At 44.7% G+C, this 14,158-nt stretch overlaps 1 protein-coding gene across 1 annotated transcript in view; it reads left to right on the forward strand.

The window, feature by feature from the left end:
* HTT (huntingtin) overlaps positions 1–14,158 on the forward strand; it is a 161,906-nt gene that overhangs the window by 78,727 nt on the left and 69,021 nt on the right. Inside the window, exons 20-29 of the mRNA XM_007456892.1 lie at positions 12–109; positions 1,164–1,303; positions 2,308–2,371; positions 2,632–2,732; positions 5,106–5,252; positions 6,283–6,403; positions 8,001–8,077; positions 9,099–9,250; positions 10,341–10,543; positions 13,022–13,148. Coding sequence (XP_007456954.1) covers positions 12–109; positions 1,164–1,303; positions 2,308–2,371; positions 2,632–2,732; positions 5,106–5,252; positions 6,283–6,403; positions 8,001–8,077; positions 9,099–9,250; positions 10,341–10,543; positions 13,022–13,148 — 1,230 coding nt within the window. The remainder of the gene's footprint in view (positions 1–11; positions 110–1,163; positions 1,304–2,307; positions 2,372–2,631; positions 2,733–5,105; positions 5,253–6,282; positions 6,404–8,000; positions 8,078–9,098; positions 9,251–10,340; positions 10,544–13,021; positions 13,149–14,158) is intronic.

Raw genomic sequence — 14,158 nt, forward strand, 5'->3', positions numbered from 1 at the left:
CTTCCGATCAGGAAATACATTTTCTCTGGCGGACTGCATCCCCCTGCTGCAGAAAGCTTTGAAGGACGAGTCTTCTGTTACTTGCAAGTTGGCTTGTACAGCTGTGAGGGTGAGCATAGTCATTTGTGGAAATCACTTCTTTGATTAGTGGAAATTTTACTGATGTTACAGTTAAAATTGGAGCTTAACATTAAATATTTCCAGATATCCTAAACAATAATAAACATCTGTGTATCTACCACTCAGCCTTAGAAGGAAAGCATTGCCAACAGTTAAGGTTTAATAGACTTTGATTTAAATCTCAGAATATTTGTTTGAAGTATACCTTCCCTAAAGGGTGTCTGTACCTTGCTCACATTAAGTGTAAAACCTGTTGAATTAAAAAAACAACAACTCTTTCAGGCCCATAGAATGGATAGAGTTAAAGTGAGGCACAGGGGTTATTTAATCCCCTTTGTTTTTTTGTGTCGAGGGAGCGCCCCAGTCCTCTATGTGGTAGGAAACTTTATATCAGCTGGTTCATAAATCACAACTGGCTAGTCAACAGCAGTCCAAGTTAACCAGTAAAAATCAAAACAAAAACCCTACAATTGTCAGATTTATGGGATACCGTCCCTTTGGCCCAGCCAGAAGTGTTCCTTAGTTCGAGTTGTTTGCCAAGTTTCAGTCAGTCTGTCTTAGCTGGAGCAGAAGGAAGGGGGTTGGCAGCAGGCAGCAGGCCGTGTGTGGAACTGCCCACGAGTGTGCTCAGGGCTCGGGGGAGGGTGCAGCCTCGGAAGCCCCGTCCTGTCCGCTCGTGCAGCCCAGGGCAGGGTCACGTCAGGAAGGGCTTGGGTGCTGTGTCCCGTGTGCTGGGCCTGCGACTGAGCTCAGGTTTAGCGGTGGCGGTGTGGTGCGTGGTCGGTGATGGCGAGGTTGGTGTCTGGGAGGAGAGGCCAGGGTAGAGGCAGAGACGGGGGGAAGAAAACAGTTTTGTGAAAGGGACACATTTACTTTGCAACTCGAGTTTTTGGAGGTGAGTGTATATGATAAGTGTTTCTGAGAGATGTGGAAACAGGGCAGCATCCCTGTCGCTGTGAAAGGAAGACGGAGTGGGGACTGTGGGAGGGGTTGGCGTGGGAGGGGTCGGCGGAGGCCCACCTGCCGCCCGCTGTGCCTTCCAGCTCTGCGTCATGAGTCTCTGCAGCAGCAGCTACAGCGAGTGGGGGCTGCAGCTCCTCACCGACATGCTGGCCCTGCGGAGCAGCTCCTACTGGCTGGTGAGGACGGAGCTTCTGGAGACCGTGGCAGAGATCGACTTCAGGTGAGTGAGTCGGGCTCGTTGGGTCGGCGAACCACAGCCGCTCCCAAGTCTGAACAGGTGTTGGAAGGCCCGGTCCCCTGGTGCCTGTAGTGACACTTATCAAGTGACCCGTGTCAGCATCGGAGTGGTTTGCACGGCTGCCGCTGCCCGTCTTCTCCTCGACTTTGCCCCCTTCCTGGAATGTTTACGTACAGGCAGAGGAGTGGGGTTTTCTGGTAGTCTGTGAGTCATCTAGGTGTTTTGGGTGGTGTGAATAAAAGAGCTCGAACTTCTAAGACAGTGAAGCTTGTGTCACTTGTGCTTGTTTAAACGAGTGCACTTAACGCTGTACTGAACTTAGCTGATCTGTATTGTGTTGCAGTTAAAAATAACTTCTGATGCCTTGCAGTTTTCATTTTCTAAGAGTAAGTTTTCTTTCCAGATGATTTCTCTCTATGCCTTCTTTTAGACGGGAAATTGTCCTTTATTGTCCGGGAATATTGTGCTTTTAAGCCGCCACTTATAGAGTGCTTGTTGCGTGCCAGGCTGGGCTAGGTGACCTCTGTGGGTTACCTTCTCTCAACCTCACAACATCTCCATGAAGTCGGGGTTGCTTTCACCTACGTCTCACAGACAGGACCCTGAGCAGGGCGGGCGGGGACCTTCCGGTCTTCGGGAGGCGCCAGCGTCTCAGCCCCCTCCCCACAGTCTGCCCGTCTGAGCTAATTCTGTAGGGCACTTAGGTCTTTCAAAATAACAGCTGTTTATATCCATTTAGAAGAAAAATAGTTTCCCGAGTAGTGTCTGACTGAGTCTGGAGTCAGGAGAGCAGTGTAAATTCTACTTGTTTGGAAAACATGAGTCTTTCTGCTGTTTTAAGTAAGGCTGCCTCAGAGCCTTCCCTGGCTCTTGGTTAATGTGCTGGAACCGGCCGTCTTCCTTGCTTTGTCAGTTGTGCAGGCCATCAGTGGGTGTTTGTTCAGTAACTAAATTGTTTCATTGTGAAATATGTTCTTTTGTGTTAGGTTGGTGAGCTTTTTGGAGGCAAAAGCAGAAAACCTACACAGAAGGGCCCATCATTATACAGGGGTAAGCCCTTCATTTTTGTGAGGCCGTGATTTAACTTCCAGGAAGTGCACTTTCCTAGTGGAGTAGAATGTCTTGGAATGCATTCTGTCCTAGATTTATTTCACATGAAGTATTTATTGACGTCATGAAAGTTGTGATTGTATGCGTGACTTTAGGACTAGTGATGTTGAGTTCTTCCTCACCGGCTTTCCAAAATATCTGACCTAAAACTTAGTTAAACACAGAGATTATATCTGTTTTTATTATCCTTCTTTCCAAAGCTTTTAAAACTGCAAGAACGAGTGCTCAATAACATTGTCATCTATTTGCTTGGGGATGAAGACCCCAGGGTGCGCCATGTTGCTGCAGCTTCGTTAATGAGGTACTTACCAAGTATTTTATCTCTTTTCACTTTCTTGGTTAAAGTACTAAATGATATGAGAATGGGAAGAGAGGGGAAAATTCAGAGGACGTGGGGCAGTATTCCTAAATCTTTTGAGCTCACAGTCAGCTACTCTTAAACTATCAAAAAAGATTATTTTTCACTACCTTAAGGGTCTAAAATGAAAATTGAAACAACAAAGTACTAGCTTCATATTATAAAAGTAATGCACTTTCATGGCCAGAATTTTGAAATATGGAGACTAGCACTGGAAAAATCACCTTCAGTTCTACCGTTGGAGATAACCACTGTTAACATTTTTTCCTGTATATCCTATGTACAAGTTTCTTTTTCAAAATTGGGACAAAATGTACATGCAGTTCTGTTATCTGATAATTTCCACATAATGTATTATTAGCATCTTCCTGTTGGAAATACTCTTCTAAAAAAGAAATTTTAACTGGCATTGTTGTCTGGGGCGGCACCCTCTATTCAAATATATTCATATTTCCGTACTGAAGTGCATGACATTTCATATAGTGTGAGATAAATAAAGCCTGTAAATATTGTTTAAAAATTTTTTTAGTTAAACTGTGGCCACTTTTTCACTATGTAGTTGTGATAAATTCTTATATAAATATTATTTGGTTGGATCTTAAATCTTTATTGATTTAAATAATGAATAATGATTCAGTGACTATTGTTGTACATAAATGTTTATGTGTAATTTTTTTTCTTAGAATTAATTCCTGGAAGTTGAGTTAGTAGGCCAAGCAAGCTTTTTGATTTTTTTTCCTAATAGCTTTATTGAGGTATAATTTTATATCTCTTAAAATTTACTCATTTTAAGTGTACAATTAAATGATTTTTGGTAAATTTACAGAGTTGTACAACCTTCACCACAATCCAATTTTAGAACATTTCCATCATCTCAAAAAGATCTTCTGTGCCCATTTGCAATAATTTCCAATTCTCACCTGGCCACAGGCAACCACTAATCTGTTTCCTGACTTTAGAGATTTGCCTTTTCTACATGTTTTATATAAATGAGATCACATAATAAATAGATGGGACTTTTGCGTCTGGCTTCTTTTGCTTACTTTTTGAGATTCATCCATGCAACGTGGTGTGTTTGTTCCTTTCATTGTTGAATAGTATTCTGTTACGTAGATAATACTCTATTTTATTTATACATTCACCAGGTGGTATTATTATTTTCACTTTTTGACTACTAAGAATCATGCTTTTCATTTCTCATGGGTAGATACCTAGAAGTGAATTTTTATGGGTTTTGGTACTTATTGTGAAATTACTGTCCAGAAACAGATCAGTTTATGCTCCCACTCCCAGAATATGATTGTGCCTGATTCTTCTCACCAAAACAGTATGTCAAAAGAAGTTAAATATGTGTCAGTTGTTCAGGCAGTCATTGGTATTTCTTATTAAAGTAACTTTTATCTTGTTTTAAAAGTAATACATGTTTACTGCACAAAATTTAGGAAAAATGTAAAGAAGGAAATAAAAATCTTTGTAATCAAACCACTCAAAAGAAAACCAGTTACATTTCGGTGGATATTCTTTCGGTTTTCAATGTGGTCATTTGCATTTCTTTGATTACTTGTGAGGTGTACCTTTTCATGGATTTAACTGGATTTATATAACTTACTTGATCAAAGATCTTGGATCTTTACCATTTTCTGTGAATGATAGTAGTTTATTAAACCTTAGGAAAAAATTATACTTATGACCAGGTCTTCATGGAGGAAAGAGACTTTAACTAAAGACACTTGGTTTGCAAACTAATGTGATAAAACAGTTGACTGTTTCTAAAAGTTATGGGCCCATCTGTAGGTGTGTGAGTGCTCACACAGGGCGTGTGCCGAGTGCTGATTGCAGGGAGGAGCCCATGTGCCCCCTGCATTCTGCCTCTGAGTTCACTTTGGATTTGTGAGGGACCTCAGCTGGAGCTCTGTACCTGGGAGTGTGTGGGACGGTTTTGCAGACAAAATTGCAGAAGAGAGTAAGGGACAGCCCCTGGCATTCAGGTCTGCCCTGTACTCAGTGCTTCCTGTGCACCTTGGCTTCACGCACTTGTTGATGCTGATCAAGATGGTTAGAAAGAGAACTTTCAAGGTTTTTTAAATCAAAGCATTTAATTATGTGTAGAGAGATGTATGTAACTGTATGACAGACAGGAAGAGAGTCCAGCGCCTGGTCTTTTCAGAACGGGTGTGTGGGGGAGTGGCCCAGCGATCCGAGCCTCTGGTCTTAATTCCCCTGACGAAGGAAGTGTCTGTGGGTAGCCGGAGGGAGGGGAATCACAGGTGGGTTTCAGGTACTTTCTAAGGGAAATAAACCTTGCTTTTATGTCAGGCTTGTTCCGAAGCTGTTTTATAAGTGCGACCAAGGACAGGCTGACGCAGTCGTGGCCATGGCGAGAGGTCAAAGCAGCGTTCACCTGAAGCTTCTCATGCACGAGGCGCAGCCTCCATCTCACTTCTCCACCAGCACCATAACCAGGTACCCCTGCTAGCCGAGGAAAGCGTGCCCTGGGCTCACTCTAAAGCCTCGTGTTTTCTAGAGAAAACGCTTGGAATAGGCGTTCCTCCCTTGATGGGGCGCTTCTCTTTTTCAGGGTCTACCACCCCGCCTCTTTATTTAAGCTCTGCTGCAGCCACACAGCAGTGACCTTGTAAATCATATGATCTGTTTGTTATGAGCCACATACCGACAGCTTTATTTTTCTCTAGGACTCTAATGCTATGTCTTCTCTAAAAACTTGTCCTTAAAATTTTCACTTTATTTGTGTTACCTATGAAGAGTATAGTTATGTCATGACATTAATGTTTAGGTGAGCAGGTTGTTAAAGAGTGTCAGTGTTATTTAGGGTTATCGCTAGTTCAGTCATGTGCAATTATTATTATTCACATTTTTTTGTGAGAGTCTTTTAAATACAATTTCAAATGGTTGTACACAGCCCATTCTTTTCTATGTCTTTTAGACTAGAAGACTAACATAGACTATGTTTTTTATTGTTGAGGGCAGGACACTGAGGGAAACAAAAGTGAATCAACGCTAATCCTGCTTGGGCTTCATTTATATAGTTGGGGAATTAGAATTTGTATGTAACTACAAGGAGGGATTGAAATTGACACGTGCCATGGATGGAGTATGGAAAAGTGGCAGTACTGTAGTGGGAAAGGACTTTCTTTTGTCCAGAATCAGGAGTAGATTCATGAAGGATTTCTTTTACCTTAAATCTTGAAAAATGGGCAGCTTTGGACACGTAGAGAGATTGCAGGCAAGGCTGTGTTGAAGACAGCATTGCTCCAGTGCTGTGGTGTTGGGAACTGGAGGCGGAGAGGGGTGATTTCAGCCATTTTCCTAGAATAATGACCACATTTATTCCCAGTCTTTCTCTAACTTAAAAGTCAAGACGGCTTTAACCTCTTGTAGCCTTTAATCTTAAAATTTTAAGTGCCATTTGAATTTTGAAAATGTCATAAGCTTCAGTGGTAGATTATAAGTCTCCACGTCTCTTTCTCATTAGAGTATATAGAGGCTATAACCTACTACCAAGCATAACAGACGTCACTATGGAAAATAACCTTTCGAGAGTCATTGCAGCAGTTTCTCATGAGCTAATCACATCAACCACGAGGGCGCTCACAGTAAGACTCTTTTGGTTGGTCTTAATGAGGTTACTTTTCAGTAGTTTGTGTGGTCAATTCTTAACGGTAGGATGCTTGTATTAGAGCTCTTATATGTGCGGCTTACTAAGAAATTGTGCTTCTGTGAATAAAACCTGGGTTTATTCCAATGGGAGTGGAAACAACTTTTTTTTCTGAACATTAAATATGTTCATTGTAAAAAAAATTCAGCCAGGGGAACTCCCCAGTGGTCCGGTGGTTAGGAATCGGCGCTTTCACTGCCACGGGCCTGGGTTCAGTCCCTGGCTGGGAACTAAGATCCCACAAGCCACGCGTCGCGGCCAAAAAATTAAAATCAATCAATCAGTCAATCAATCAGCCAGTCTAGGAAGACATAACAAAGAAAAGAAAAACTACCATAATCTGAATTGGTAGTATATCAGAAGTTTAAAATATCTCTAGAATAATTGACTCAGTGACTTTATAATACATACGAAGCGGAAAAAAATCAGAAATGCCAACAAAGATTTTTGTGTAATGTGATTATCTGTATCATTTTTTGTGATGCTGAAATTGTAAAAGAACCATAATGTCCAAGAGTCCAAAACTGATTAAATTCTGATTATAACTAAATTCTGTATAGATGGTGATATGTTTATTATGCACTTATTAACATGATGCTTTGGAGGATTTTGAACAATCTGTAGAATGATCATCTGGATTATAATGAGTGAAAAAAGGCACAGTACAAAACTGTGTATGCTTGTGCACAGACAGATCTTGCTTATGAAAAATAATGTTCACATTAAACACATTTCTTACATACTTAAGAAAATGATTGGCAGAAAATTTCCAAAATTTTAGGATTATGAATGATTATGCTTTTTAAGATAAGATATTCACAAATTTTCTAAAATGAACAAGTCTAACTTCCATAATCAGAAAAAAAGACTGTTATACGAAACTAGTGCCAATTTGCTGATTACCAGGTTAAATCTTGTCATTTACTTTATGTGACAGAAGGAATGCTTTCATGTTGTGAAAACTCAGACAATTATGATTAGACTATCTTGATAAGTATATAAGTGCCTTTCAAACTTAAATATTGTTTGGGCTGTCTGCAGTTTGGTCTTCCCTTGATTTGTTCAAAATATTATAAACATTATTTGTATTTATTGTGGCCTACATATGTCAGACACTGTTCTAGGCTTGGGATATAAAAACAAAGAGGATCCCTGCCCTTGTGCTTCTTTCAGTCTGGTTAGGAAGATGGACATTAATCTGCTGGAGCAGATGGGGTGGGGTGAGGTGGGGTAGGAAGGGCATTCCTGGTGGGGGCGGGGAGCATGATGGTTAAAGTTCGAGGCAGAGGAGGTGCATCACTCCTGGCCTCTCCTCACTGGGATATAATCGACCCTCCTTAAACCTGTATCTCAGTTGTCCAGCCGTATCTTCTAAGGTATGAACTTGTATCATGGGAGGACAGATGTCTTATCGTTAGATACAGATCCCAATTTTGTTTTCATTGTTCATACTCTTTATAAAGGGAAAAAGGAGGTTCAACTTAATAAACTTTTTTGGTGTTTGAGTGTGATTTTCTCATTCCTTTCTTCTTTAGTTTGGATGCTGTGAAGCTCTGTGTCTTCTGTCAACTGCCTTTCCAGTTTGCATTTGGAGTTTAGGTTGGCACTGTGGGTATGTATTGTCCTCGGCGCATGGCTGTCTGCAATTATGTGATACAAACATAGTTATACGGATCCCTTTCTTTCTTTCTTTCTTTTTAAGTCTCACCTTAACAGTTTCACCTTTTGGAAAAATACCCATTGGAATATTTGCTTCTGCCCTGTTAGTTGTGTGGGAAGCTAGAGAAGGAGCTATTGGGAAATACTGAATTACTTGTAATTCTAATGGATGTCAGATGCTCACTCTTAAGCATTTTGGAGGATCTGAGGGTATGATTTGCAGGTTAATTTAAGGGAATATGCATATGCTGGCAAAAGACTTTTCTAATTGGCTTGATTCTCTCCAAAATTATTCACTATGTATTAAAAACTTAGAAACATTTTTCGTTTGAAATCAGATGTGAGCTATCGTGCAAAATCGTAAACAATTACAAGAGTAATTTAGGAACTATTGTATTTATATTAGCAGTTCTCATTTAAAGATGATTTTCTTCCAGTAGATGTGGCCCTCATAGCATCTGTGAGATAATTCTGAGTCTTCTGCAGCGTTAAGGAGTAAGCTTTTGTTATGTATACTGATAACTGAGACACATTTAGTAACTCACTGTCACATTTGGAAGGAAATCTGCAGATTTCTTGTGTGTGTCAGCGTATGGCCAACTAACTTTGCTTGAAGTAGGTGCGTTCTCTGGTCCTGGGTGATGGCTTTCCCGTGTCGTAGATTCAGCATTAGACCTGACTTCAGAGCAACTCTGGTGTTGGGGTAAACGTGCTAAGTCAGTTGAAAGAGAGTTAAAAGTTATCAGAGTAACCAGTTCCAATACTTCCAGTCAGATCTGCTACCTGATTTCCTGTCTCGGATGACTTTCATGGGACTATGGTTACAAGAAAGATGCTAGTTCACAGTAGTAAAATCGCTTTATGAGCTGGCATGAAATGAACAGTGATGTGCCTTCCTTTTGGTTCATAAGAGAAAGCAAGGCTGTTATCTTAAAATTTTTCTGTAATTCGATCTTGCAATTGTCTGCTTTCAGAGTGCCCCCACTGAGCGCCTCTGATGAGTCTAGAAAGAGCTGTACTGTGGGCATGGTCACGATGATCCTGACCCTGCTTTCATCAGCCTGGTTCCCACTGGATCTCTCAGCCCATCAAGATGCTTTGATTTTAGCCGGGAACTTGCTTGCAGGTATTGGTACTGAGTTGAAAGAGGGATTCTAGGTCTTTAACTTGTGATTTCCTTTGCGGGGTGGTGGCGGTGAGTGCATGGAGGAAAAGTATTGAGGTCATTGCCAGGGATGGCTTGTTCCTTTAGTCAGAATTTCAGACTTTACCGAGTGGCATAAATGTGTACTGCAGGCAGCTATCCTGTGCCGAGTATTTTAAAGCAGCCCTTTCCCGATCTAGCCCCTCAGTTAGCTATAGGTAAACTCATTTCTAATTTCATTTTAGCGGGCACCCTGTGGCAGGTACTGTCTCAGGCACGGGGGCCATGAGAAAGTATGGTGTGTGGGCTTCGTTCTCAAGTTGAATGTAGGTTTTTGGCGACACACGTCAACAGAAGTTCAGTGGCCGCACGGAGCGGCTGTAATCACTCTCTGTTGGGGATTAGGACAGGAAGCGAGATTTCTGGCTGGCAGGAGAGGGGACGCCAGACAGGGCACAGCACACGTGAAGGCATACAGACGTGAGAGATTGTGTGACGTTTGAGCACTAAGTAATTTTGGATATCGTGTGAGGGCGAGGACGACGATGGAGAATGTGGCTGGTGAGGGAATGCGTCTCCGTTAATGAGGACTTAGTCTGTTTGCTCTGGGAGGTCATCGAAGGGCCTCATGAAAGGGACTAACAATCTGCGTAGTATTTTAGAAAGATCACTGGGCTGGCGTGAATGTGGATTGGAGGAGAAGTTAGGGAAGCCCGCACTTAAGGCAAGATCAAGAGTCTGAACAAGATAATGGCTGTGGGTTGTGTGGGAAGAGACCCATTAAAAGAGAGTGAAGGGGGCAGAGTCAGCACGTCTGGACCAGCAGTTGAACTTCAGTTGTAAAGATCAGGAGGGGCACTGTCACATCCTGGGTGGGTATGTGACGGCGGCCTTCATGGATGTTGGGGACACAGATTCGGGGGGAGATGTCGGTTTCCTGTGGAACCTGAGGCATCAGTGGGCCCCCAGGTGGAGGTGTCCAGCAGACTCTCGACATAGCTGGGTCTGAAGGACTTACGTCTTGGCCCCATGCTATGGAGCTGGGGAGGTGACGTGTGTGCCCGTATCACAGCCAGTGCCCCCAGATCTCTGAGGAGCTCGTGGGCCTCCGAAGAAGAGGCCAGCCCTGCAGCCACCAAGCAGGAGGAGGTGTGGCCGGCTCTGGGCGAGCGGACCCTGGTGCCCATGGTGGAGCAGCTTTTCTCTCACCTGCTGAAGGTGGCCAACATCTGTGCGCACGTCCTGGACGATGTGGCTCCTGGACCAGCAATAAAGGTAACTCCTTGCTTGGGCAGCTGTTTTCAGCTGGTCCCCATGGCTCCGTGGGCTTCCAGGCGTGCCTCTGTTTATTCATCTGTCCCTTCCTTATCCTTTTTTGCTTTAAATAAACAAAATTGCTCATGTCGTGACACTAGATTTAACACCTAGATGTGCTCATCCAATTTATAGCCCATTTGGTATCGTCTGTCATTTACTATCACCTCTGAGAGGGAAATAGCTGGCTTTGTTGTTGGGCTGTCGGCGTTGGCCAGGAAAGCTCAGCATCGAAGCTGGCCTCTCCTGAGATGCTTTGCTTTTCTTTGAAGCACAGTTCAGTGAAAACTGTTCACACAGTGAATGTAAGATGGGCCAGTTCACCCGTAATTGTATCTTGACGGCTCGCTCTCTCCTGTGGCTTCCACCTTGACAGCTCAGGTTCTCCTCTAGCTGCCAATTTGGTCCCCCTGCGGCTACAAGCTTCCCTCGAGTCCTTCCTCCCAGCGTAACCCCTGAATTACTGTACTGCTTCTCTGGCACTGGGCTTCTTTGCAAAACCTCTCGGGCCCTGGCCTCAGCCCGCTGCTTCGGCCCTCGATTCTTTAACCGCTGCTGGCCTGATCTCTGCCAGCTCCCCATAGCAACGCTCCCTGCCAAGACCCGCCTTTGACTCTCGTGGGTGCTTCGCAGACCCTGTCTCACCTCCCCTCTGCATCTCCCAGGACCACCTCTGCTGTACTGAGGCATTCTCTCTGCCTGGCTTCCGAATCCTCTGACCCCCTTCTACCGCCTGGGTACCTGCTAGTTTAGTCTTCTTCCCACCATCCGTGCCTTCCAGGGCTCTGTTCTCAGTCGGCCCCTCTCCATATTCTCCGGCCCAGGGCTGTCCAGCACAGCTCTCTGTAAGGATGGAAACGTTCCATCTACACCAGCCGGGACAGTAGCCACCAACCACATGTGGCAACCAAGCACGTGAAATGTGGCCGGGGCAACTGAGGAACCGAACTTCTAATTTTGTTTAATTGTCATTAAATTTAAATTTAAGTAGCCACCTGTAGATCGTGGCTCTAGCGTGGGACCGGGCAGTCTTCAGTATCTCAGCGGGGCAGACCCCAGACCTGTCTTCGGAGTCCAGTGTGGCCAGCTGCCACGGGTCACCTCTACTTGGGCGAGCCCTAGAAATCTCATTCGGCCTAAATCTGGACTTCTTGGTCTCCTCCCCAGCCGGTGCCTCTCCCCGTCTCTCACTCCATACTTTTCAAGCTGGAAAATGGGAGTCATCACAGCTCTTCATCCCGCTCACCAAATTCTTTGTTTTCTCTCCTAAGTATCTTGCAGAAAGCCCACATATGTACATGCATGCATGCATGTACATTTACACATATCCATACACGCACATGTAGGTGCACACACACATACACACTTTTCTCTATGCTCACTGCCGCTGTTCTGGTCCAAGCTGACGTAGTATCTCCTTTGCACCACTGCAGTGGCCTCGCTGAAACAACATTATTAACATATCATACAGTTACGGTGCAGCTCACATACCATGCACCTCACCCATTTAAAGTGTATGACTGTTTTAATACGCCCAGAGTTATTTGGCCATCGCTACAATCCATTTTAGAACCCAGAAAGGAACGCTGTACCATTTGGCTGTCACCCCCCAGCCCTCCCATGCCCCCCAGCTCCAGGCAACCACTAAGCTACTTTCTGTTTGTGTAGATCTGCCTGTTCTGGACATTTCATGTCAGTGCAGCTACACAGCTGGTGTCCTTCGTGACTGGCTTCTTTCACGTAGCGTGTTTTCCAGGTGCAGCAGCTTCGTTCCCGGTCTCTCTAGCCCTTCCCTGTCAGCCACTGTGCCCTTTGTGCAGACAAGGCTCCGAGGTGTAGGGTGGCCTTTCTCAGATCGCGGAGTGGGTGAGCAGCAGAGCTGAGGCGCCCGTGCCACTGCCTCCTGCCGTGTGGGGCTGGGGCGTTCTGTACTGTCCTGTGTATGCAGAGTGTGGGCTTTGTGGAGGGTCCAGGTTTGTTGCCTCCTACCTCTGCAGCGTGTTAGCTGTGACCTTGAATAAGTCACTTCATCATCGCTGAGCCTATTTCCTCATTTGAAAACGGAGTTCAGAGCATTGCTTTGTACCCTGTTTCACGCCCTGGCTCCCAGAGAGAGCCCCATTGCTTGCTATTGGAGGTGGCATGCCGGGGCTCCGGGGGCCTCCTGAGACCCCGCCTGACTGCCTGAGGGCTCCTCCATTTCTGAGCGTTCATGGTGCTCCTGTTAGGAAGTGCTCCTGTTAGGAAGTGCTGGGTCAGTTCCCACCACGTGCAGTTGTTGTGTGGGCTAAAGTGGATGGTACGTGTACGGAGTCTGAGCTTCATAAATGTGGATTCAAAGAAGAGAAATGGATTGCACGGGTGAATGGCAGAAGCACATACCATAGTTTTCAGTTCTGTGTTGGTTACACTTCCTTCACAGTTTGTTTTCTATTTTAGGCAGCCTTGCCATCTCTAACAAACCCGCCTTCTCTGAGTCCAATCCGACGGAAGGGAAAAGAGAAGGAACCCGGAGAGCAGGCGTCTGTACCCGTGAGTCCCAAGAAAGGCGGTGAGGCCAGTCCAGGTGTGAGGCCACGGCGGGGGAGTGGGAGGGGGCGGGCTTGGGGTGCCTGTCTGTATTACAGTGGTTTAGGACTAAAGCTTACGTTCGTGTCAGCTTGGTAGTTTCTGGAAATAAAATACATAGCAACGAAGCCAGAGAAATGGTTTCCCCAGGTGTGGTTTCAGGTATTGAATATTACTTACTGAGTGTTACACAGACCACATTTTGGTCTTAACGCACGTCTGAGTGTTGCTTGCCAACGTGGGGTCCCAGCCGTCTCCAGGCGTCTGGCCCACAGCAGGGCGCTGCACCCTGTGCTTCCCATGCTGTGCCTCCCCCCTTCTCCTCTTCTCACTGACTTTCAGTAAGGGAGGGGGTGTAGATGGCTAGGAATAGAGTGGGGTGACATCGTTGATTCTGATGCATGGAGAATTCTGAAACAGGAAGTGGAAATTTTACCTGTGGAAGGGCTGAGGGAGAAGTAAAGTGGGGATAAAATCATCTGAGTGAGACGAGCCTGAGAAATTGACACACGCTTGGAGGGGAAAGTCTTGGAATAGAAGGGGCCAGAGTGACCATGTGACTCTGCCTATGACATATGTGGTCCGTGCCACTCTTGGTGGGCACAGAGCAGAGGCTGCCACCAAGTCCGTTCACATGTCACCTCACAGTGCCGGGGCCGGACATGATTCTCCCGTTCATTTTGCTTATAAAGCGTTTATGTTAAGCATTTTATTAATTTTAAAACTTTATTTAATTTTTTGACTGCACCACACGGCTTGTGGGATCTTAAGTTCCTCGACCAGGGATTGAACCTAGGCCCCAGCAGTGAAAGCATCAAGTCCTAACCACTGGACCGCCAGGGAATTCCCTATGTCAAGCTTTTTTTTTTTTTTTTTTTTAGGGTTCTGAAAATGCTTTTTCATTCAGTTCAGCAGAAAAGCATTTTTTTTTTTTTTTTTTTTTTTTTGCGGTACGTGGGCCTCTCACTGTTGTGGCCTCTCCCGTTGCGGAGCACAGGCTCCAGACGT

Source organism: Lipotes vexillifer, unplaced genomic scaffold (assembly GCF_000442215.2).
Source record: "Lipotes vexillifer unplaced genomic scaffold, Lipotes_vexillifer_v1.1 scaffold63, whole genome shotgun sequence".
Classification (NCBI taxonomy): domain Eukaryota; kingdom Metazoa; phylum Chordata; class Mammalia; order Artiodactyla; family Lipotidae; genus Lipotes; species Lipotes vexillifer.